Below are 25,771 nucleotides of genomic sequence, written 5' to 3'. Positions count from 1 at the left end.
CACTATAACTTGCAGCTTTCACAGACAAACACTTGTCTTTATCTGGACACATTTTCCCCACAAATACAACATGCTAACGTTATTTGCACACGCCTATGGCATTTTACATTGTATAAATTAGCCTAGGGGCGCCAGGGACAACAGCAACATTTAACAATGGTAAAGTTACATAATTTGGCTCCATTACAACTCACAAGGTTCACTGACAAAACAACTGTCTTATACTAAACACGTTCTCCAAACAAATACAACATGCTAACGTTATTAGAACAAGTCTATGGCATTTTACATTGTATGAATTAGCCTAGCGACAAGCAGAGTTTTCCTCTGCTCATATGAAGCCAGGATAAATCACACACAAGACTTAAAATATTATTTTTGTGGAGGCTTTACTGTCTTCACAATTTATTGTTTCTTATCTGTGAAATTAAAGTAAATAAAAGCTTTGTTTCCACTGAGGGAAATGGTTTCAGCTTACAGAAATAGACAGGAGGTCTGTGTCACTGTGACATGTTACATTTCTGGGAAGGTGCACGTCATGCTACAGTGTAGGCTCTACTTCAGCATAGAGCCCATGTCGTAGGTAGGGCGTCATTTTGACTTTAACTTAGCTTTAAATTCATATGATTTTTGTTGCTATTAAGCCACGTTAAATATGGTTTGGGGTGTGTTTTGAATCAACTAAACTTTACAGCATTTCACAGAAACCTCCACCGCCTACTAGTGTTTTGGAGGTGTAACTGCAGAGTGACACAAACACACCACCGCACAAGTATAAATGCTCACAACGACGTAGGCCAGGTGTGTATGCTATGGTGTAGGCTCTTCATAGAACTGACATACAAGTATAAATCCATCTTAAGAGGAGAACATCTTTCTTTCAAGTGTGATATGATGCAAAAAATCTTAAGATTATCAGATTATCAAAAAAAAAAAAAAAATCAAAATAATTTTTTTTTTTTAATGCCTGAATTTTACTTTCCAGGAGAACTATTTTTCAGTGCTAATGTCTCCTTTTCCAAAACAAAATTTAACTTTCCATGCCATAATTTACTGTCACTGATCTAGTTCTACCGCCATGCTTCTTGTACAGTCTGCTTTCATGACTGATTCGAACCTTGAGGCTCCTGGTATCACTGTATCAAAGATCTGAATGAGCATTGGCTCAGTGACTGTAAGAGGGAGACATACTGTAATTGAAAGCGAGGAGCAAAGGAGTTAAACATTTTCAAATTCTGTGCCCAGAGATTGTCTCTTGGTTCAGACCCATATCCTGAATCTATCCATATGTGTAGGACTGAATCCAACCAAATACTTTGTGTGTGTGCGTGAGTCAACACTCCCTCACCGTTAACAACAATGAATCAACAGTTTTAACGGTCCAGTGTGCAGGATGTAGGGGGATATATTGGCAGAGATGGAATATACTAAAAGAAGTGTGTTTCCTTTCGTGTGTAATCACCTGAAAATAAGAAATGTTGTGTTTTCGTTACCTTAGAATGAACCACTTATATTTACTGCTTGTTTAAGGAGATTGCCATGTTGCACCATGTTTCTATGGCAGCTCAAAATGGACAACCCAAACACTGACCCTATATAAGGCCATTTGCGTTTTCGCGCCAGGAGAGCATCAAACATTAAACTGCTTTATCCGGTGTTTTTACCAGTTTAGATCACCATCTATGTTTGTTTTCAGAAGAAGAGACCTCTGTGGATAACTTGGCTTCCCATAAAAACTTCCTGAACGTCTGGATCTTTAGCTATCAGAGAAAAAATGTGAGCACACTTTAGCAGGTGCTGGGGTAGCTGCCCATCTGGGGTGTGCCAAACAGAGTAGGAAAAACACTGATTTGTAACGTGAAATGGCTTTATTCAGCTTTATTCTGTGTTTTTTTTTACCAGTTTCAATCTCCTGGTCCATTTGTTTCAGAGAGGAGGAAACCTCTGCTGATAATTCAGCACCCACTACAAACGCCCCGCACAATGAACTGTGAAGGAATTGTAACCAGGAGAAGTTGCAGCCTGTTGCAATCTGCAATGCCATTAAATCCCCCTAAATCTTACATACCGTTCCTTTAAAGGTGATTCGACTGTCACCCTCCTTTTAAAAAATGAAAATTGTTTTATTTTTGTCCCTGCATTAATGTCATTTCCTTCCACAGTGAAAACAGCCAACAAAAAGGCAGACAAGAACAAGAAGAACGGCTTGAAAACCCCAAACAGCATCTCAGAAGGAGAAGGACAATACAGCTCGCTAAAAGAGGGTGAGTGAACAATTGGTGACACTCTGGCTTATTATGGGAAATTCATGATCTCATAAAAATTCATCTTCCCTCTGACACGCATGGATCATTTCTCTGCTTTCACGGGAGCCGTTAGGTTGAGAAAAAAGAGACAAACTCTCTCACAGATGACAAATATTTTGGAAAGGGGGAGAGTTTTACAGAGAGCATTTTCCCTGGGAGGAAAAGTTTGGCACTATAAAATGATGCTCTCAGAAGTGGAGTCAAGCCACAGAGGCACTGATGTCTTCTTTGCCTATGAAGCATTGTGTTTGGTTTCAGTGCATCATGGTATATTTATTTAACTGCAGCCAGAATGCCCCAGAAGACTTCCTGTCATGTCAGATGACAGATTAAACTCACTTGACTGAGAGCGTGATTTAGGGGCGAAGCACATGTGCTTTGACCTCAAACTTTCCACAGCTCTGAACGTGGTGGTATTGCCCTTATTAGACTTATTTACACAGTGTCAGGCATCTCTAGCATAATGGGAAACTGTATTTAATAATTCTGGGAGGTTAAGAGTGGCTGTGGTGGCCAACTGTGAATTTATGTGTTTATGTTGCAGCTATTGTAAGGAACCTACCGAGGCAGACAGAAAGGCTGCCATTTTTAATTTGGCACCGGGGAATGGGAGCAGAAAGTTGGATATTCTCGCATGTTGGAAAATGGGAACTCCGTGCCGACACGCCTGGCACAAAGAAGCCCACGCAGTCGAGATCTGGAAGGCTCAGGCTCCCAAAATCATGTTTTCACGGCTGAACCTGTGACTCAACACCGATGTGTTTTCCAAAATTGTCTCAGCGTCTCCTGGTAGCAGCTGATTTATGTGAAATGTAAAAATTATACACTTCCTATAAGCAGCCTCATCCCTCAACGTTAGAAATGGTTTAGCCTCCTAATTTGTAATTAATCGGCCGTTATTGGAGGTGTAGCAGAACCTCAGCGTCTGCCACATCCACACATACTGTAACAATAGGGAATTCATTAAAGGGGTGTCTAAGACCAGGGCAGATTTTCAAAGTTTGATTCAGCGGATGTGCTCGTTCATTATTCCCATTGGACGTAAAGGAAATGTGCTGAAACAGAATGTTTCCACTCTGATTTTGCAGTTTGTCACATGTGCACAGTCAAGCTGTGGAGGCAAAGTTTGGGCTGTTGAAAAGTAAAGATTGTTTCATAGGTCAGGGTGCGATGATGTTAAATAGTCTTGATGTAAAAGAAAAATCCTTCACTTTTCAATGAAAGGAAGCAAGAGAGACTGTGTAGGGCTGGAAGGAGGCGTATAGGTCAAACAAAACCAGACTTTCATCAAAGAGACCACAGTTTGTGTCATGTGTGAAACCATAGGTCAGTGTTAACATGATGTTATGTTAGTTACATACGGTTATCGCGCACTGACATCACTCATGACATGTATTTATGTCAGGTTTTGTTAGTGACGAACATGACAAACATGCTTATTTTACCCCAAGGCATGGTCATTTGTTAACCTAAGTATTTTGATGCCTAAACCTAACTGTGACCGTTTCACAATAGAAACGCTTAAGGACGCCCTGTGCGTAGCTATGAAACACCGAGAGATGTGACAAATGTCTGTATTTGCAACCTGGTCTCATTCCAAAGTCGTCGAATAGCGGCGCTTGGGCAGTGACTTCCGGTATCAGACACAGATGAAAAAAGCTGTCTTTTCACATTGGCATGAGACGTGGCTGGTTGCTGTTGTTGTTTAACGGTGCCCAGCATGGCTAGAGGGAAACCCTAACCCAGACAACAACGTAAGTTACAGGGTCAAAAAGTACCAGTAGGGTGGATGGAAGGTGTGGTGAATGGGTCCAACAACCACCGACTTTCACCCAGGAGGCTGGTGTTTGCTTCCTGTTTGTATGTAAAGCCACCCTGTTATTTATTTATTTTTTTTTTCGAAACCTTAACATGTGGTTTTGTTGTCTAAACCCGACCACATGATTTTGTTGCCTCAACGTAACAGCATACATTTGTTGTTGAAGAAAAAAAAAGAAGCTAATTCCCAGTGTTGTACCGATGTAGATTTATTTTGAAAGAGACTGTATGCAAACTGTACATTTCCTGTGAACACGGAAGTGTATTTTGACAACAGACATTGCATGTAACAGGCTGAAGTTGACACGGTGTCCCAGAACGTCAACAACAAACACATCCAGGGTACCTTGCACGCAATATTTCGACGTAGAAAGTCCATGACCAAATATCTATTTGGGACGAGGTCAAAGTGAGAATGTGTTAGTGTTGGACGACCTGGGTTGTTACAGCCTTACTTAGTCTGGTATGACTAGTAGCTTATGTTGGCTATTGTTAGCTAACGTTTTTAAACTCTAGGTCAATGGCTCCCAACTGCTGGGTCGAGGGCCCATTCTGAATGGACTGCAAATGACTTGCGAATGAGTCAAGTTTGTTAAACACACTTTATTTTGAAGTACAATGAATGTCCAGCACAAGCTTTTATTTTCAGGTGCTGTTTCCTGTCGTAGAGTGAGTTCATTAATATGCAGTGTCCCTTTTTAAATAAATAAAGTGAAATTGAAATTGAAAGTTTATTTGCTCCTAGTCACTCAGTGGTTTTGTCACAAAACTACAACAAGAAACATGATTGTCATTTCCGACTTGCTGTTCCATTCTTACTGAAAACTGTTCCAAGATGGCGACTGATTCAATTCAAATGGAAGTTGTTGGTTGCTGGGCGCTGATGCCAAAAAAGTTGTTCAGACTTTTCCATTTTTGGCCAACATGCAAATTTAATATGCTGCCATTTTTGTTCACAGGAGCCGCTGTGCAGCAAAGGTTAGTCTCGCCTCAAGTGTACAGACACCACTTGGTATGGTGCTCGACTAAAGCAGTTTGAAGCTTTCAGTACATAAACATGAGAATTAAAACATTTAAAGTATTTCAATACTGCACCACCAGATGTGAATAAAGATCTCGTAATGTACAAATGCACTAAACTTCCTGCCTCAGCAATAACATCCCAAGTGGCCTCGATAGCAACATATGTCTGTTTTGTCTTTTCTATTACACATTACTGTTATGGCCAGATGCTTTGTCCCTGTGTGGGTCTTGTGTGAAGGATTGCATTCAGATGGTGATAATGATTTAGGGCTTTGCAACATGGCAGGAACCCATTTATTTTTGCCCTGCTAACCTCCATCCTTTGGGCTGCTTTGAGGGCTTGGTTGTCCCTCATGTTCCCTCCATTCAGGAAGCCTGTGGACCGATTCCAAGAGGGTTTTAAATATAGGAATACAGGGTCACAGGTATCAGCACATGTGCTTTATTGCTGTATAGAGTTACTGTGAATACTACACTAACCGGCCTTAGTTACCAGTGGCTAGTTAATCAAGTTTTACTCCTCAGCTTTACAGCAGGAATGAATTTGCTTTATGCACTAAACATAAATTGTCTCATGCATGTGTGGATTTTGGATGCCGATCTTCTCTGTCTCTGGCGTCTTTACAAATCCTGGTTCATGTGATTGACGGTCCTCAGTGTGTCAGGCTCATATCAGGCTGCTGGAACAGTTACACGATGCAAAGCCAGCTTCCTTTATGGCTCAAATATACTGCAGGACTTCACATGCATACATCCTGTAAAAGCAAAAGTAAAAAATCTACAGTATTCTCAGACAAAACGTCTTCGTCTTCTCTGTGCCTGTTACACTTGTGAATGTGCATGTGCGAAGAAAGTCCTGGCTGTATGACAGCAACATGCGCAGCATATGCTGCATGTACAAACAGACCGGTGCCCAGTCGGAAATTCTTGCTCTGAAATTCTATCGCCGTGATCCGGGGAAGTCTGCAAACGGCATGATCTGACCCAAAGAGCTGTTGGGCAGCAGGGATTTCACACACCGACCTTGATTTAGCCGTTTGGCACTCACTGGTTGATATCCATTGTAGTGTAAAAGATGAGCCAATCTCACACAAAGAGCTCCATTTAGTGAACACCAGCTTGGTCTCTGCAATCACTTAAAGACAGGCATTTGTTCAAATGAACTGCAAACTCCCTCCAGCAGCAAATGAAAACATTCTTAAGTGATGTGCAGCCTTCTCTTTTAAAGACTGTGTTTTTCTACAATGAAGGTGGAGTGCATCGAAGATGGCTGCACGCCTGCCAAACCGTTGCTGTGGCATCAGTGGGCGTTACTGGATAATTGCCATACTCAAGGACTTAATTACAAGATGATTAGTCATATGGATGACTGCTAATTGCCATGATCTGGACTGCCAGTAAAGATATGAACTTTGGGAGTCGTTGCATTGTAGATTACTCACATCCTTTGGTTTGGGCTTAGAGGATACCTGCACATTATCAGTAGTCTAATCTTCCACAGTAATGACCATGTGATTGTGAAGTGGAAACATGTCTGAGAGTCAGGTCTGACCTAAATAACCATCATCAGGGTGATGTCATCGGGGTTATCTCAGCTTGGAGACCTGAAAACACAGAATGACGAACAGCACAGGTCAAATAAAAAGACATTATTAGGTCGCTTATGGGAAATGTTGGATCCATAGCACGAACTAAAATTCAGGATACCTCAGCCTCTGCTGCTTTGATTTCTTTTTTTAATCTATCTGTGTCCCAACTTTATGGAAGAGCAATTTAAAATTGCTGGAGTGCTCTAAGGGAACTATGTCGTGCAAAAGGTCTTGAAGGATCCAACAACTTTTTATGATTTTGACCCGTTTGTCAGCTTATCCAGTGTCTGCTAATAGGACTGGCACCAAACAGACTCTCAGTCTATAGCGCATACCAGTGTTTAAGCATACAGTGGGCATGCATTAAAGGGACAGTTCACCCCCAAATCCAAAATACATATTTTTCTTTTTACCTGAAGTGCCAGGTCGTTCTCAACCCCAACTCGTCAAATTACCACCGCTTAGTCAGTGGATCTTGACGTCAGACTCCGACGGTGCACAGAGACAGGAGCAGCAGTTTGTGACCGGCAACTACCGTAGTAAAAAAACAGCAAGAAAGTCTGCAAACAAACTCTGGACTTTCACCCTAGAGTCCGCTGTTTATTTCATGTGTGAAACCAAAAGTCAATCGAGTTATTTTAATAGCATCGTAATGTACCATTATGGGTAGCTAAACTAGTGTCGTATATCACGTGATGTACCTACAGATGTACTAACTGTACGATAGTAAAAAACCTTCATATTTTAAGGCAGACTTTGATGTTTTTTCTAAACCTAACCATGAACCTTTTCTTGCCTAGATGACATAACCATAAAAAACGAGGTGTACGTTTATTTTGAAAAAGACTGAATGCATGTAACGAGCAGAAACTGCACGTTTACTGTGAAAAGAGAAGTGTATTTTGAAAAGACACGTTACCTCTCTAAGTGACAGCTTACCGGCAACTGTAGTTGAGAACACCCTGGTTTATTTACATTAATTTTAGCTTGGCTCATTATTAGCTGGTTGCTAGCTTCGACCACTCTGCGGAAGGAAGGAAGGATGGTGAGGTGTTCAGGTGCCGTTCACAGCAATGGCTTTATTGCAGTCTTCATCACAAAACAACAAACGTGGGTTTCTCATGAGGTCAAACAGTAGCCCTGAGCTTATACAGACACTTAACTCTACTGCTATCATCACCACTTGCTGCACGCGTCTTCACCATGACACCCCGAGAGGACTGCTTCCCTCCACATACACAATGAATTACACATCACACCCTCACATGTTACTTTGAAGGCCAGCATCCTTAAAGGGGAAAAAGGGTGAGCCTGTAACACACGGTGCATGTAACAAGCGTAAATTGACATGCCGACCTTGAGCATCCAAAAGTGATGCAGAAGGGTATGTAGCGCATCATATTTTGAAGTGTAGGTCCTCTGACAAATTAGTGGTATTTGACAAGTTGGGATTATAGTGTTGGTGGTGCTACTTGTCAGTCAAGATTGTTCTGAGTTGCCAAGTGAGGAGATATCAGCTGTAGAGATGTCTGCCTTCTCTCAAATATAATGGAATTAGATGGCACTTGTGGTGATCAGTGCATAACATAATGCATTTGAAAAACTCAACTGCAATGTCTCTTTCCAGAAATCATGACCTGGTTACTCGAGCTAATCCACAGACCTTGTTGTGAGCAGTTTCATGTGGGAAGTAATTTCTTTCTACTGAATTACACCCACCAACTGTATCACCATGCAGAAGGAAGTGTGCATCTACTCATGGAGGAGAGACTAAATTTGTAAATATCCCATGTAATTATGAGTCAGTAATCATGTGTAGTTTTTGGGAGGCTGCAATCATGTGACATGAGTAAAGAAGGAAGTGGCACCGTAAGGTCAGAGGTTGGGTGGCAGATGTGTTACAAAACACAGGACTTTCTCCAGGGACTTTCCTGAAGACACGGGCACTCAGAACCAGGTGAAATTTAGTTAACTTTGAGTCATTTTAAGTTACTTCACCACCATGTTTTTTTTTCCTAAACCTTTCCTCTATAACTTCATGTTAGGTATGTTATGTAATTCATGGAGCGCTAATTTGAGGAACTATGAACCATTGTAAAATTTACATCTGCCAACCATATTACTGCGCAGAGGGAATTGTGCATCTACTCATCGATTAGAAGCTCATGCTCGTGACAGCGCAGGGTCACAAAACACAGGACTTTCACCCAGGAGACAGGTGTTCAGGTCTGTGTGAAACCAAGTGTCATTTTTAAGATAAGCCATCACTGTGTTTCTCTTCCTAAACTTAACCTATGTAACGTTACGTAGGTTAAGTTTATACAGTGATAGTTGGCAGGTGTTGTTCAGTAGAAAGAAAATAGTTCCTACATGAAACTGCTCACAGCAAAGTCTGTGGATTATCTTGAGTAACCAGGTCATGTTTTCCAGAAAGAGACATTGCTGTTGGGATTTTCAAATGTTCCATTATATTCAAGAGAAGGCAGACATCTCTGTGGCTGATATCTCCGACACTCTGCAACTCACACCAAAACAATCTAGACTGATAAACAGCACTACAGGTAAGAGGAAAAATATGTATTTTGATTTTGGGGTGAACTGTCTTGCGTAGGTATTCAGCAATGTAAGAATAGAGCTTTTATTAATTCAAACCCTTCTGACACTGAAGTATCTTTCTTTCATCAAATTATATATCTCTTTCACCAGTACCTCTAAACATGCTTGACAGGTTTGCAGCCGCAGCTGCTGCAGTTTCCCATTTTCTCCCTTTCATGATACTGCCTTTGCCACTTCAACAGTTTAATCAAGAATTCAGGGTGCAGTGAGATGGCTGCGATAGGATGCAAAATTACAAGAAAGGAAGCATTCATAGTGTACAGTCATTAATCATCTGTGAAGATTGAAACAATTTGAAATTCTTAACAGTTTAGACATCAAAGCCTTCGTCACGCTGTTAGACTCCATTTCAGTCACACAGACTCACCTGCTGTAGTTTGGGTTTCAGAGAAAATTAGTGTGCACATGAACTTGTCTTTGTTTGTTTTTAACAGGTGATGAAATTAGCTGCAAATTAGACTCGTTTGAAGAGAATATTTCAAGATGTGAAGAGTTTCCATTTTGAGTTGTTTGGTTCGGAGGCAGATGAAGAAACAGCAACACTGATAATGGCCGCCATAATAGCAATCGCTGTCTGCTCTAATTAGGAATGAAATTGCTGGGTGTTCACTGTGTGTTGACTACAGTATGTTTTCTGTATAAAGCTCCTATTAATAGACCTTCTCATTAACAAACACACTGCAGCTGCTGTCTCGTTTGCTTCACACATTTGAGCTCGCTGTGCAAAAAGTCTAAATTGCTCATTACTGTCGAATCAAGAAGTCAGGAGCTATACTGTGCTGTAAGCAATGCAACACATGATACATAACATTACCATCACCATCACAGACCAATTTATCATTCTCGTTACCCAGAGTGCCCTCCCATGGGACTGGAGACATTGAAGATTGATGATTTCCAGCTTCACGCTTCAACTACAAAACGCTACGGCCTTGGTGCACACAGAGGTCGTCTTAACATTCAGGTAAGCTGGGAATGCAAAGTGCTGGTAGCTTGGGCAAGCTTAGCAGAAATGTTGGGGCTCGTATTTTACCCTGGGCGATCTCACCTTTCCTCTGAAGCTTCCATGAAAGCGTCTTTTTCCCCCCACAAAGCTGCATTACAACAGAAATATGATCCAGAGATAGCATCTTTTAATTTCAGGATCACTTTAAGTTCATATTCCAGCTTCATGAAAAGATGCCGGCCGCGATAACTGTGAATGACATTATCATTCTGCTTCAGCATATTTTTAATACTCATCTCAGCAAAGAAAATAATGTTGCAATCAAACCAGGGGCACATCCCCAAACCTAACAGAGAAGACTGGCATCTGGGAGAAAAGGTATTTCCTGTTAGTGCAAGCTGTGTTGTGAGGGTATTAGCATGTGTACAGTCTGCAACACGCCTCGTCTTCTGCAGGCTGCGCTACTCCGGAGCCACACAGTTAGTGAAACACGCACACATGCCCTCTTAATCCGCACAAGACAGCAAGGCATTATGTTTCAGGAATCAACAAAACAAAAGATTTGTTTGTTGGGTGCGTGTGTGTGTGTGTGTGTGTGTGTGTGTGTGTGTGTGTGTGTGTGTGTGTGTGTGTGTGTGTGCGCACCTCTGTGTGTGTGAGTGCCTGTCAGGGATCATAGACAGGCAGAGATAGTGTCCGTTGTAGAGAACAATTATCTGTAAATCAGGAGGAAAAACATAGAAAGCAGATGTTGCCTGTTGAATCGGGCCTGTGGCCAGTGAGCTTGGTTTATTTCCACTTTCTTAGCTTGCTACAGTTTGTTTAAATTCCAGACACCAACAGCTCTGTGATGAATTTAACTTTCTTTTTCGGGGACACAGTGAAACATGAACAACTGAAATACTCGACAAGATGAAAATGACACCCTCTAAATTTGTAATAGTTGTTAAAGAAATGTTCAGAAAGTGAAAATTGAATCGTTACCCAGCAGAAAAAAGGTCCTTGGTCTGCACCTGGATCAGGACTGGCACCAAAAAGTAATCACCCTCCATATTTCATTCAAAATCAGTCAACAAAGTTGTGACATATTCTGCTAACTGACAGACAAACAGTACACAGAACAGACTCCGGCTTGGCAGAAGTATTTATTTGCAAATCTCACAAATCATTCAACAGTAAACTTAGACATGCATTTTTGCTTTAGGAATTTGGTTCAAGGCAGCTAACAGTTACGTCTTGGCTGGGACATGCTCCTTCTAGCTGCCCGTAAATGAAAGCCTGGGTATCGTTTAGATTGTTTAGTTTTCATTTGTACACATGCCAAACATATTTTTTATATTTTCCATTTTGGACTTGGATCCAGACAGGAAGTTGGATCGATCAATATGTTGAGCCACGCAACACAATAACATTTGGAAGATGTGTATACAGTATGTGTATATTTATAGAACTATGATTCCAACTTTGTTTCCAGAAATCCAGCTCTAAATCCAAAATCCAAATCCATCCAATATTTCTTATATTTCTTCAGAGGTACAGGACAAATGCTATTTCATTAAAGCTGGGGTATGCAGTTTTCCGATAATCTGACCACCTGTATGCATGTGCTTCATACAGTAACCAAGTGTGTTATTTATTATTTATTCAATCTTATTTTGTTGCAGAGGTATGCACAACACATTCACTCAGTCCCCCTCTTTCTCTGTTTATCAGAACACAAATGAGACAAGGTTTAGCTAGTGAGCACCCTGCAGTCCCCCTGGCTTACCCCCTGCCACTGTTTCCCTGGGAGGAGGGCGGCAAACCCCTTAGTACTGGGTGTAATAGCAGGCTGGTGGCCAGCAATAGCACCAAGTCTAACCTGTGTAATGGCAGCAACAGAAAGTTTTCGGGGAGTTGGAGCTGTCTGATCTGAGCCTGGAAATCCAGACTCAAATCTAGAAAAATTTTGAGTCTGACCCTCACCAATACACCCTTCCTACCCAAGGGGCGGCACTAACTGAGGCATATTAAATGCCACTACACGCAATTGGATAGCATGATAGCCAATCAGAGCAAAAAACAAGGTGACGTATTCATTGCACTAAGCCCCACTGGTTTGCCGACCAGTGGGGCTAACTGATATATTATGCTTTTGCCGTATCCCGTCGGCAAAACGGCAAAAACGTCCTCCCTGGAAACGAAGGCTTCTAGGGCAGTCTTCTGTTCCTAAGTGTAGTTGGCTTAGTGTTTCTTCCAAAGCTAAGTTGAATGGACGCGGTCCTTCGTCAGCTGCCATCTTGGCTGTTTACTTTTCGACTCCTACGGCGCAGCGCTGTCCTCATCATGTTACGCCCGCACAGAGCCTGCCTCTGTCAGATAGACTCATCTGATTGGTCAGATGACGATTCACCGGGCTCTGCTCGTCAGGGCCAGATCCCCGTGCAGAGAAAATTAGAATTTGCTAGGGGCGAGGCATCTGGATTTCCAGGTTAGTCTGATCCCTCAGCACAGGTTAAGTTTGGTTGCTGCAGCCATAACTGGGGGTCAGTTCCCAGAGCTGCTGCCGCTCTCCTCCTGGTAAGGTTGTCTGTAGTGGTGGGAAGTGACGAGGAGGACGTGATTTGATTCTTTAGCTAACGTTAGCTACATAAGCATGAACTTGAAACGGCTCTATGAGCAACATTATCTCTCCATCACTGAAATGCTGCACCGATATTAACTTGTGTTTTATTTAATTTGTTGTCAGACCTTCTCTGCAGGACACTCCCCAACTGAGGCTTTCACTGAAGGGACGTACATTTGTAGAACAGCCAATAGGAACGCCCTCTCTCTCTTTCATGACCTGTGATTGGCCAGAGTCTCCAGTAAGATTTTCTAAAGCTTGAAAGCAGAGCCAAGCAGAGGTGCAGAAATCTAATTTTCTCCCAGATACCTACAATGTAGGTAATTATGGGAATTTTGCCCCATGACACCAAAATAAAACTGCCTGCCCCAGCTTTACTTTTTCTTGTTAAAGACTTTGATAAAGACTTTAAATGTAAAGTAAGCAACGTTTTGTCCCAGTTCTAAACTTAAAGGAAAAACTCAGCATCTTTTATGCGGATGTCAAATCATTGCTGATGTTTAGGGTAGCCAAATGAAGCCATAAATCCGTCAGTGCGTGCTACTGACAGAGAAAGCTGAATTCTCCTGCGAGTATAGTGATGACGGCAGTGCCTACAGTACATTTACTAGGATGCATTTCGTGCAAGCTTCTGACACCCAAAGGCAAAGGCAACTCAGGTCCTTAGTGGTCCTGGTCGGCCATATCCTCTCACATGGTTAATGCAGCTGCAGCCTTGTCGGCTCTCTACTGCATTACTACAGCTGCATACTTTGGCTTGAATAAATACGGCTGAAGATCTGAAACAGCCAAAACTCAGAAAAATGTATCCTCATTCACAACATCCTCTGCACTCATATTTTTGGATGCCATATTTGCATTTGGAAACAGAGCTAATGTGCAATACAAGTGAGGAGAACAAGGAAGTCCTGTTTTATAGCAGCATCTAGAGCACACCCTCGGGCTACTGGAGGTGACAAATGATGGTGCTGGATGCAGGAAGAACGACAGATCTGCAGCCTTCTCTGTCAGTGTAGCTCTCACTGAGGAATTTATTCTTTAGTGGACAAGATTTACGCTCAACACGGAGTGGACATCCACATTAAAGGTGACGAGTTTTCCCTTGAACTGACATAATGTACCCTGTAGTGGTAGTTGATGAGGTGGGTGTACAGCTAGGTAGATGGGTAGGTTACAGAGGAGGAGGTGGGTTCACTCTCCTAGAGACAGAGGCAGAAAAAGAGGAGGGTATACCCTGCATCCTGCGTATACCCTCTTCTACGCCACTGTCTTTGACGTGAGTATACATAAATGTTTATAAATTATGCCAAGTCCCATTCTCATGTGTTCACATCTTTAAATAATGAGTCAGTGTACATCAAAGAGACCTGACAGTCACTATAAAGAGGCAGCAATAGCATGCAGTCAGCATGTGGGTGCAGTATGTCATCGTGATGTTAACATTTGGACAAAGAAGATGAACGATGTGATCTGTCAGCACACACGCAGCATGTGTGTGACTGTTCACACATGTCGCTCTGAGCCAACACTGTCAACTGGCACAGCGCGCGCTTCACGGAGAGAGTGGTGTTTTATGGATCATAATTAATTTAACATTTTCAGCTGTTGAACAGAGCAAGTGTCAAGAAAATGTGTCCTCACGTTCCATCGGTATCACGTACACTGAGACCGTTGAATGCTGGGAAATGGGGAGGAAAAAGCCCAGACGGTGATTTCAACGCTCGGCCCTGTCTCACAGATGTGTCCTGTGTCCCATAACTCACCCTCACTGGCTTTGTTTTTGCCTTTGTTCACCCAATTTAAGTATCATCCAGTCTATTTTGGGTGATATTACCAAAATGTACAGTAGCTATGCTGCCTTTATCACGTTAGAAGACACAGAATAAACTCTTAACATCTTAGCCTTGTTGACTTTTGCATGCGTCACCCTCTCCTCTGTTAACTCCTTCAATAAATATGTAACAAAAACAAGCAACACGGAGGCGGTCAGCATTACCAGTCGCTGTGTTGCACCATACACGGACTGTGTGTTTGTGTCTCCACATGGACATCTGGAATAAAATTCTGCTCCACACGGCTGTTTCTGGCCCGCAGGCTGGCCTTTATGAAGATGACCTCTATGACGGGGCCTGGTGCGCTGGGAGGGATGACCCGCTGCAGTGGTTCGAGGTGGATGCCAGGAGGCTGACAAAGTTCACAGGGGTCATCACACAAGGCAGGAGCTCCCTCTGGTCGTGAGTAGGAACCCCACAGACATGCACGCAGAGATGCAGATGGTGGAGGACGAGGATTTTCTCGTCCAAGCTAACTTTAAAGAATGAATGTGGGGGTCGGATTTTGTGCCAGATCTATTTCCACCGCAGAGTACGGCTCAGTTTGACTCACTCTTGGTACCAGGTCCTTTTTTAACTTTTGTTTTCAACTACAGAAAGTAACCGCTTAGTGTAGGCCGGATTCTCATCTGGTCGCCACAGCAACGTCGCATGAATCAGCTGTGACATCATCTTCAGTGCCACACTGACTGAATCCTTCCATCTGCAACCAGACAGGGGAACTCCTGCATTTCATCATTTGTATGGTGTGATTTATGGCATAATTGTGCAGGTTGTTTAGGTCGAGAGAAGGAAAATATGTGGCTGCTATTGATGGCAGCTTGGCTATTTAAAAATGGCGGGTTTGTAAAGGATGTCCCAGTGACGATTCTCAGACCAATCAGTGGTCTGCAGTCTTTTAACTCCAATTTTTAGTATGAGTTCAGTTTGCTCCAAACCTCCTCCGAGGTAGTACCACAAAGAGTGAGTTGAGTAGGGCCGTGCTGTAACGTACCATGCAGTGGAAATATGGCATAAGTTGGCTTAAACCCAGGTGATATCTGGTGTTTGAAGGTTGTTTTAAGAGAACATTCAATTTTGTAAAACAAGAAAAGAATGCTCTCATATATTGATGATCCAGCACATTAACCGTGGATCTTTTTGAGCTATGTCAGATTTTATCAAGCGTCCGCTTCAGCAGCAGCCCTGGCTGGAGGCATTACGTTTTGGGGTTGTCCGTCCATACATCTGTATCCATATTTCTTCAAATCTGGCATAAAAGTCCACATGAAATCAAAAATGAATGAAATAAATTTGATGGTCAAAGGTCAAGGTCACTGTGACCTCACAAAACTAGTTTTTGGCCATAACTCAAGAATTCATACGTTAACTAAGACAAAATGTAACACAAATGTCCAATAGAATGACATGATGAAGTGATGACATTTTATATCCAAAAGGTCAAAGGTCAGATTCACTGTGACATCATAATGTTCAGCAAAAACATTACTCAATGGCATAACCATAACATAATGGGGTTAATGCCTTAAAGTAATATATTACGTTTTAGCAGTAATAAAGTAAGGTAACATGCTACCAACAGGATTTTAAATGTCACGTTAAGTGTTACCACCCAAAATACACTGTTTATTGTTTTCATTTTTCATTTATCCACACTGAAAAACAACAACCCCTGAAGGTTACGCTACAATAAGGGTGCGGTGGGTAATTTGCAAATCTGGGTGATGGCATAGCCTGCTGTGCATTATCATGTTCAGTGTGTTTCCATTAATAAACCCTCAACGTCTACAACATATCCTGTCCTGCTTTTGCATCCTAAGGCTGCTAGAAAGCAGCAGGGATAAAGAGCTGGTCTCCAGTTTGTTTTTTCCTTGTCCCAGTGATCGGCACATCTGGGTGATGTTAGTATATGTTGGATGTGTTTCCATTCACATCCTCTACAAAAAATGCAGAGCAACACCAGCACACTGTCCCGTTCTTATGTATAACTCTCTCTCCGGTGCTGCTGTAGCTGAGCGGCACACCAGGAACCAGCAGGTGGGCCTTCCAGCTCCAGTGTATTAATTTGCACTCGTCATAGTGATTTAATCGCACGCCATTCTGTTTGTCGTGCTAACCTCAATACTTGTTTATTGTATTTAATGTCATAGCCCCAAAAATATTTATCCATAGCTCATAATTATCAGACGTTGATCCTCTGCCTGTCCCTCCCCATGTCCAAGGTTATTCATTTATTGTAAATGGTTTAGGCTATTTAATTGTTCTATATCGTCCTGCTATCATTAATATAAGCAGGGGATTTTAATACAAAGTGGTAACCACTGTATGTGAATGCATAAATGGGTCAGAGCTGCACAGCACTGGATTTGAAATGAACTGTAATAAACTGGAGCTTCTGTGCACTGAATTTCATGGAAACCAATCCAATAGTTGTTGAGACATTTTACTAAAACCACAAAAGTCAAAACTCATGGTGACGCTATGGTAAACAGGGAATCATCAAAGTAAGTAGGATTCATCCTCTGGGGCCCACAAATATCTGTGCAAAATTCCATGTCAATCCATCCAATAATAAAGTTGGTCTAGACAAAAGTGGTGGACCCAGAGCTTGCATGGCTAATCAAAATCCAAACACAATAAACAGCCAAAAATCTAATTACATTATGGCACAAGTTTGAATATAACTATGGGAAACTAAACCTGGACGTAGACAGACAGCAATAATTGTTCCAGAACTTTAAACGACTCTTGGATTTTCCTGTAAAGCCAACTGGAAAATTCTACCTCACAAATATAAACAAAACAAGCTTCTCAATCTGGTGCACATGGCGCAGCAGAACCCTCGCTGGCATTTGCCCTTTTCTGATCCCTTCACTGTGGGATTAGGGATTTATGAATTTGATTGATTGGAGCACTGCCCCATTCTTTCATCTCTCTTAAAAGGTCACCACATTAGAAAAATAACACAGGAGAAATAAGTATTTTACAGCACTGTCGGCTTGTTCATCACACTCAGATGATGAGGGAAAAAAGAGGAAGATAAAAAGTAGGGATTATCGTTTAAACTTTACACATTTCAACACTTGAATTATATTTACAGTAAGTGTTTACTGACATAGCATGAGTCTGCTGTGCGTTGTTAACAGTGTCTGTGAAGATATGAATTATAGTACCATCAGGTCTCCATGGCAACCTATGTGCTTAACTTCTAAATACAAAGAGATGGACATAATCTCACCTCCCACTGCCTCGGCTCAGTACATAAAGTCTGCGGGTCTTTTTTGAGTATGCAGACATTATTAAACATTTGCTCTAAATATAGGACCCGACTTAACATTCCCATTGCTTCAATTACTGTGCCAGAGTGTGTGTTATTTTAATACTATGAAGTTAGAATATGTTATGTATAACTGTAGAGTAGCACCCTTTCTGACAGACTTCACACTAAAAATCCCTGGGTCAAATTCTATCACGTTTGTGTCAATAAAGCATCGAGGCAGTAATGGCGTAAATTTAACTACAATAAATAAAAAAATAAAATATATATATAAATATATAAAAAAAATATATTAAAAAATAAAGCATTATGGCAATAATGGTGTAAGTTTAACTACAATAAATAAATGAATAAATAAATAAATAAATAAGAAGTAAATTAAAAAAAACAGAATTTTTTGACCAAATAATTACTTAAGTTGGTAATACACGTTTGTTCAAATCAAGTTAACAAGTGAGATTAACACAGTTGCTGTGAAACTGGGTTGACAAAAAAATAAATCAATGAATATAATTATAATATATAATATATATAAATAGTTATGTGTTTTTGATTTTTGAGCCAGTAGTAGACACACATTTTTAATTGATTAATTTAAAAAAATATATTGTTTAATTTTTTTTGTCCTTTTTTAATGAACATTTTTTACATTCAACAAGTACACTAACAAGAGAAAAATAAAAGAAGAAAGCAAAGCAGTACAAAGGGAAAAAAGTCATGACAGATTTCCCTAATTTAAAGCAAGGTGTCATATATGCTACATACAATAATCATGTGGAGTCTCTAAATAATGGCTAAATAAACACATAATTTTCATGTTGTCATGTTTCTCCCAATTAATTTTGAAGCTGCGTACAATAAGTTTTACCTTTGAACTTTAACTAATGCATCAACAGTTGTGGGAAGAAAATGTGCATATGATACACTTATTATTAGCAATCAGTATGTTGGCATTTACATTCCTGCAAACCATGGATATGTAACGTGTATATTACTGTGCAGAGGATATGTTAAACTTTGTGTTTCTTTACATGTGGTTATGTTCAAGCACAAAACCCACCTGGTAATGATTAAGAGTAGATCATGTTTTGGGTTAAAATGCCTGCTTCTGGTGGCACAATTGCAGCTGAAAATTCTGCCAATGTCTTGCTTAAAAACAACTGGTGCTGTTGCTTGTTGGTCTCAAACAGTCATCTGTAGCTTTGAGGCTGTGTCAACCAAGTGTTAAGCCATGCATTATCCCCTTCACCTCTTGATGACAAAGTCAGAACTACGTCACTTCAGAAATGTTGATACATATGAAACATATAAATGTATTCTATCTGCAGTTTGCAGAAACATACAATGCTAACATTTTCTTCTGGTGACAGTTTGCAGCTACCTAATGACCCTTCCCATTTTTTCATTTGCTTCATTTCAGTTTTTCTACTTAAATTGGAATTCAAAAAAATTAAATTCAATTAAGAACTCGAATACTGCGTCAAAACAACTCATCATCTTGGGTTTAGGAGTCAGTGCTTCAAGTCCGTGTCTGGACCAAATGTAGAGTGTGGACTGGTTGTTGGAGAGGTGCCATTTCACCTCCTGGGCACTGCTGAGACGCCCTTGAGTTGAGCAAGGCACCAAACCCCCAACTGCTCAGAGTGCTTGTACATGGGCAGCCACTATGCTCTGACATCTCTCCTTTTAAAGCATGTATTGGTCCTGTTTGTGCATGTGTATGTATTTCGGGCCTGAGGGAAAACTTCAAATTTCCCCTCAGAGATTAATAAAGTATATCTTCTTCTTCTTGACGGGTGACACAATGGTTCTATCCACAGGGCACTGGTTGAAATAAACCCTATCTTGAAGCTACTGTATTGAAATTAGGTCAGCTGTGTTCACATACTGTACAGTACACACACACACTTTATTCCATGAGCTCTTGAGAAATCCACTCTGAGCTCCCAGAGGACTGTGTGTGTGTGTGTGTGTGTGTGTGTGTGTGTGTGTGTGTGTGTGTGTGTGTGTGTGTGTGTGTGTGTGTGTGTTTTGTTATGAAAAAGGTTAACCTGTAGTCATACTGATCGCCCTGGAAATATTCAGTCCAAACTTTTCAACCTTGTCGCCAGAAAAAATGTTGGCACTAAACATTTCTGAAAGGACGGCAGATTAGATACCGCACACCAGTGCAACTGGGCTGGACAGCCACAAAAAAAGGTTCACAGGCTGAGATCAATGCAAAAACATTGTCCATTTATTTAAGCTCAAAGTGCAAAAAACAATAAAAAGTGAATAAAAACGGCAGCAAACGTCTCAGTCCTTGACTATCATCAGTGCTACTGACGCAAGTGCTTCACAGAGCAGATATAGACACACACAGATTCCTACCAGGTGTGATGAATCAGTCAGCTGGTGCCACTAATTAGATGAGATCAACTCTGAGGAGCAGAGGCCTGATGACCACATCACAATAACCTGTCCAATGAGTATTGTACAAATCACAACATCCTCAAACACAAGAAACACAACTATAAAACAGAATACTAAAAGAAGAAAGGACAAGATATGACAAAGCATGTCCTTTATGGTTATGGGTAGAAAAAGTTAATGTTTTGGCCTGAAGTACCTCATCTGGGGGCTCAATCCAAGCAGGAAATGCAGCGATGTTGCGGTAAAAAACAACTGCTTTTCATGCCTAAAAAGCCACAGAAAAAAAATAATGATGGGTTTCTACAAAACACCCACATTTGGTGTCCAAGAAGCCACTGGGAACAGCAATGATTCACTTTGTAGTCTGCAGCGTGGCAGGTGTCTGGCACGCCAACCACAATCCCCTCCACCTCTTGGTGATGAAGTGTACTTATATATAACATTACTTTAGAAAACTTCAATTTAATATGTATGAAACATGCAAAGGTAATGATTTCGTAAAGAAGAAAAAATGGTGGCACTGTAGGTTTCTGCAAACCATGGATATGTTACATTTGCATGTTACTATGTGGCAGAGATGGGGGACTTGAGTCACATGACTTGACTCGAGTCAGACTTGAATCACAAATATTATGACTTTAGACTTGCTTGACTAACATTGATAAAAGACTCAACTTTGACTTTGTATTCATGACTAGATGACTTTGACTTGAGACAGATGACTCGAAAGGCATCACTTCTGTTTACGTTCAACAATGTTATCAAACACAACGGAGCTAGCCCCCCTTTAAGATAAAGACTTGAGACTTGCTTGTGACTTGCACATGTGTGACTTTCCCCCATGTCTGCTATCTAGTGGATATGTTGACACTTTGAGTCTCAGGAGAGCTGTGGTTTACATGTGGTTATGTTTAGACACAAACACGTCTTGGTTATGGTTAGGAAAAACATAATAAAATACCCAGTTTTTGGGGCACAATCCCTGCAGGCAACGTAGTGACATCTTGGTAAAAAAACAACCACTCTCAGTGATACTATCTCTGCCAGTGGGTCATTACAAAACACCAATGTTTGGAGCCTACAAGGCAAATGGAAACACACCTAAAAAGACGCTGGCAAAACACAGATGGTTGCTACAAAACACCCACGTTTGGCGTCTGAAAAGCCGTTGGAAACAGCAATGACTCACCAAAAAGCAACTAGTGTTGTGGTCAGCAGCTTGGCAGGCATCTGGCCAAAGTGACATGCCAACCACCATTCCCTCCAGATGACCAAGTCAGCTTATGCTACACCCCTTTACAAATGTTGATATGATATGATATGATATGATAAATAACAAACATACTAATGTATTGTAATTGTGGTTTGTAGAAACGTGCAGTGTCACATTTTCTCCTGGTAACTGGTTGTTTCAACAAGACTGGATTCTGCATTATATTAATCAGGGAACAATATGGAAAACTGTATAGAAACATATCAAACATATGACGACGAATTCCCGCTGGTGATGGATGCAACACGAATGACGCAAAATTGTTATTTATACATTATTAAGTGATGGTTTTACTGGTCCGGCCCACTTGAGATCAAAGTGGCCTGCATGTGGCCCAAGGACTAAAAAGAGTTTTACATCCCTGCTGTATAGGTTTATGGCCTGAAACTGTGTTTTGTTAATGGCTTTAGGGCAGTTTTCCCCCTTAGAAAGGTGCACCAGTCTAGGCGATAAGAAGCAGAGCCCCCTTGCCTTTTAATAAAAGGACTTCTGTCAAACAAAAAAGTAATGAACTAAAGGTAAAAGCTATATTTGTGTTTAATCACAGCCCTGTATTCATCAAGGAAACCAACTGCCTCTGTTCACATTTTTCCCTGCCATCTTCCTACTCCGACTTTGCCCTGTAATAATATTTGACAACTTTTGGCCTTTGCACTTCCTAATTGGAAAGGGTGGGCACAGACTTCTGGAAACTGCTGTGTAGTTAGAGAGCATGGGGAGATACTCTATCAGGCTGTGTTTGTAATTTTCCTTCAAGGCCAGCACGATCTGAGGGTGCAGAAGACTCCGATGCCTGAGACAGAATTTCCCCCGCAATTAGCTCCGTAGGCCATGTAGCTGTCTGCGGTGCCAGCCCAGGGGCATCGAACAGCGCTTTAATTAGCAGAACTGGGAATTCTTACCAGGCTGGACCAGCTCAGCACTGATGTCTTTATCCAGAAGCAAGAGAGTCCCTGTCAGCCTACATACCGCTCACCATGGGCATGATGAGACATTAAACCTTCAGTAAAGTCTTTTTGCAGACAGACATAAAGAATTTTGTGTGAGTTTGATGTTTCACCTCTCTGTGCTCTACCTATGGTACTTTCCAAGAATGACACCAGTGTGTTTACAAGTTTTAGCTCAGCAACTACAATAACAAGGTATTTTTATGTTCCAGAAAATCGTTTCTTTCCATTTATCTCAAGCAAGTTTTGAAACTTGCTTGATTTTTGTAATCCATTACAGTGATCATTAGGTCTGCATTGTTTTTTTCATAACTACATTATTGTTGGCAGGGCCATAGCCTGAATTTTAGAAATGCTAATTTAACTCAATTTTTTATACCTGCTTAATTCAATTTCAATTCAATTTTATTTATAAAGCCCAATATCACAAATCACAATTTGCCCCACAGGGCATGTGTATGGCCCCTAAAAGGGTTCACCTATGTGGACAAGCCAAAGAACCCTACATAGTTCTATTTAGCACCTTTATTTCTAAGAGCGCGGCTGTATTCATGAGCAATACTATTTCAATTCAATTTCAATTTAAATTTTATTTATAAAGCCCAATATCACAAATCACAATTTGCCTCACAGGGCTTTACAGCATACGACATCCCTCTGTCCTTTGGACCCTCACAGCGGATCAGGAAAAACTCCCCAAAAAAACCCTTTAACGGGGAAAAAAACAGTAGAAACCTCAGGAAGAGCAACTGAGGAGGGATCCCTCTTCCAGGACGGACAGATGTGCAATAGATCGTACAGAACAGATCAGCATAATAAATTAACAGTAATCCATATGACACAATGAGACAGAAAGAGAGAGAGAGAGAGAGAGAGAGAGATGCAGGACAGATGATAATGACAGTAGCTTACAACAACATTAATGAAAGTAATAATATTATCGTTATAGTTCTGGCTACTGTGGTACAATATGTTGAAAGTATATATTAATATCTGGCAGTATACATATGTGACAATAATCATATGTGTGTAATAACAGTAGACGTATGACTAATGACTAATGATGGCAGCAGCAGCAGCAGGAGGCATCTGGCAGGACCACGGCAGCAGCACAACCACACGCGTCACGCTGTCCAGGCACCACTGTGATATGAGTTAATCTGAGAGACAGTGGAGCACAAAGGCTCCGGAGAAGAAGCTGAGTTAGTGACATGCAGAATGGCCGGGTTAGTGAGATGCAGTAACAGGACACGAGAGAGAGAGAGAGAGAGAGAGAGAGAGAGAGAAGGTGCCCGGTGTGTTATAGGGGGGTCCTCCGGCAGACTAGACCTAAGTCAGCCTAACTAGGGGCTGGTACAGGCCAAGCCTGAGCCAGCCCTAACTATAAGCTTTATCAAAGAGGAAAGTCTTAAGTCTAGTCTTAAATGTGGAGACGGTGTCTGCCTCCCGGACCGTAACAGGAAGATGATTCCACAGGAGAGGAGCCTGATAGCTAAAGACTCTGGCTCCTGATCTACCTTTGGAGACTTTAGGGACCGCGAGTAACCCTGCGTTCTCGGAGCGCAGTGTTCTGGTGGGATAATATGGCACTATGAGCTCTCTAAGATATGACGGCGCTTGACCATTTAGAGCTTTATAAGTTAACAGTAGGATTTTAAATTAAATTCTGGATTTTACAGGGAGCCAGTGCAGAGAAGCTAAAACAGGAGAAATATGATCTTGTTTCTTAGTTCCTGTTAGTACACGTGCTGCTGCATTCTGAATTAGCTGGAGAGTTTTTAAGGACTTACTAGAGCTACCTGATAATAGAGAGTTACAGTAATCCAGCCTAGAGGTAACAAAAGTGTGGACCAATTTTTTTGCATCTTTTTGGGTCAGGATAGGCCTAATTTTCGCAATATTACGCAGATGAAAAAATGCAGTCTGAGAATTAAAAGACAAATATTGATCAAATATTACTCCGAGGTTTCTTACGGTAGTGCTAGAGGCCAGAGCAATGCCATCTAGAGAAACTATGTCATCAGATAAAGAGTCTCTGAGTTGTTTGGGGCCAAGAACAATAACTTCAGTTTTGTCTGAATTTAACATCAGGAAATTGGTGCTCATCCAAGTTTTTATGTCTTTTAGGCAATTATGAAGTTTAGTTAATTGATTACTTTCTTCTGGCTTCATGGATAAATACAACTGTGTATCATCCGCATAACAATGGAAATTTACAGAGTGATTTCTTAATTCAGTTGACTATTCAGAAAAGTTAAATATTTACAATATTTTACATTATTAAAATACTGATACCAGCCTGTAAAACACTCACCATGGTACGATTAAACGATGTAGAACTCTTCAAGGTTACGAAAACATTCCGATATCCTGAAAAAATACTTAGTACCCCTCAGTGCTATCAGTGCCCCTGATTGTTGCATAGAAGTGCAGGTTAGGAAGCCAATGGACGCTTGGACAGGTAGGGAAATAGACCCTTGTAGGGTCGGCATCACAATATCATCAGTTTGTTAGCTGGAGGCAAAACACGACTCTCTACCACAGGGCTGTAGGCTACATAGGAGTCTTAAGATGTCGTCTTGTTGTGTTATTGGGAGCCAGAATAGAAGGAGTCATGGCTCAAAACTTATATCACATACAAGCCACCACTGCCCGTCAACAAAAACTAAGACAACTGTGGTTAAATGTGATTAGATGAAAGGCTTGGACAGAGGCGATCATCAAAAATGCTCACATGTGCAGCGCACACTGCATATCAGGTTAGGGAAAAAGTAAATACATGCAGTAGTGTGCCTGGAGCAGGTGACCATATAAAGAAACCTATCACGAGCTGACGTCAGCTTGTCTCGAAAGTAGAAAAAACCTTTGGAAACAGCGTATTCAGAAAAGTCTGAAGCCTGAGGTTTTGCTCACAGAAATTTCTTCACATATGTTTACGTCATTATTTGAAACATCGGTCAATATCAACATCCGATAATTTAACAATGTATATATACAGGACAGAAAATAAGGAAAGAACCGGGCTAGCCGTTTCTCCCTGCTCCAGCCTTTGTGCTAAGCTAAGCTAACTGGCTGTTGGGTGGCTTCATATTTACCGTAAAGACCTGAAAGTGGTACCACTCTTCTC

General features: G+C 41.2%; 1 protein-coding gene across 1 annotated transcript in view; it reads left to right on the top strand.

Moving 5' to 3' along the window:
* cpxm2 (carboxypeptidase X (M14 family), member 2) overlaps positions 1 to 25,771 on the top strand; it is a 57,335-nt gene that overhangs the window by 5,064 nt on the left and 26,500 nt on the right. Inside the window, exons 2-4 of the mRNA XM_049564053.1 lie at positions 2,163 to 2,264; positions 10,207 to 10,316; positions 14,998 to 15,137. Of these exons, the coding sequence (XP_049420010.1) occupies positions 2,163 to 2,264; positions 10,207 to 10,316; positions 14,998 to 15,137 (352 nt within the window). The remainder of the gene's footprint in view (positions 1 to 2,162; positions 2,265 to 10,206; positions 10,317 to 14,997; positions 15,138 to 25,771) is intronic.

Source organism: Epinephelus fuscoguttatus, linkage group LG20 (genome assembly GCF_011397635.1).
Source record: "Epinephelus fuscoguttatus linkage group LG20, E.fuscoguttatus.final_Chr_v1".
In the NCBI taxonomy this organism is placed as follows: Eukaryota; Metazoa; Chordata; class Actinopteri; order Perciformes; family Serranidae; genus Epinephelus; species Epinephelus fuscoguttatus.
Note: the sequence above shows the minus strand (reverse complement) of the source record. Positions and strands in the feature narration are given on the sequence as shown.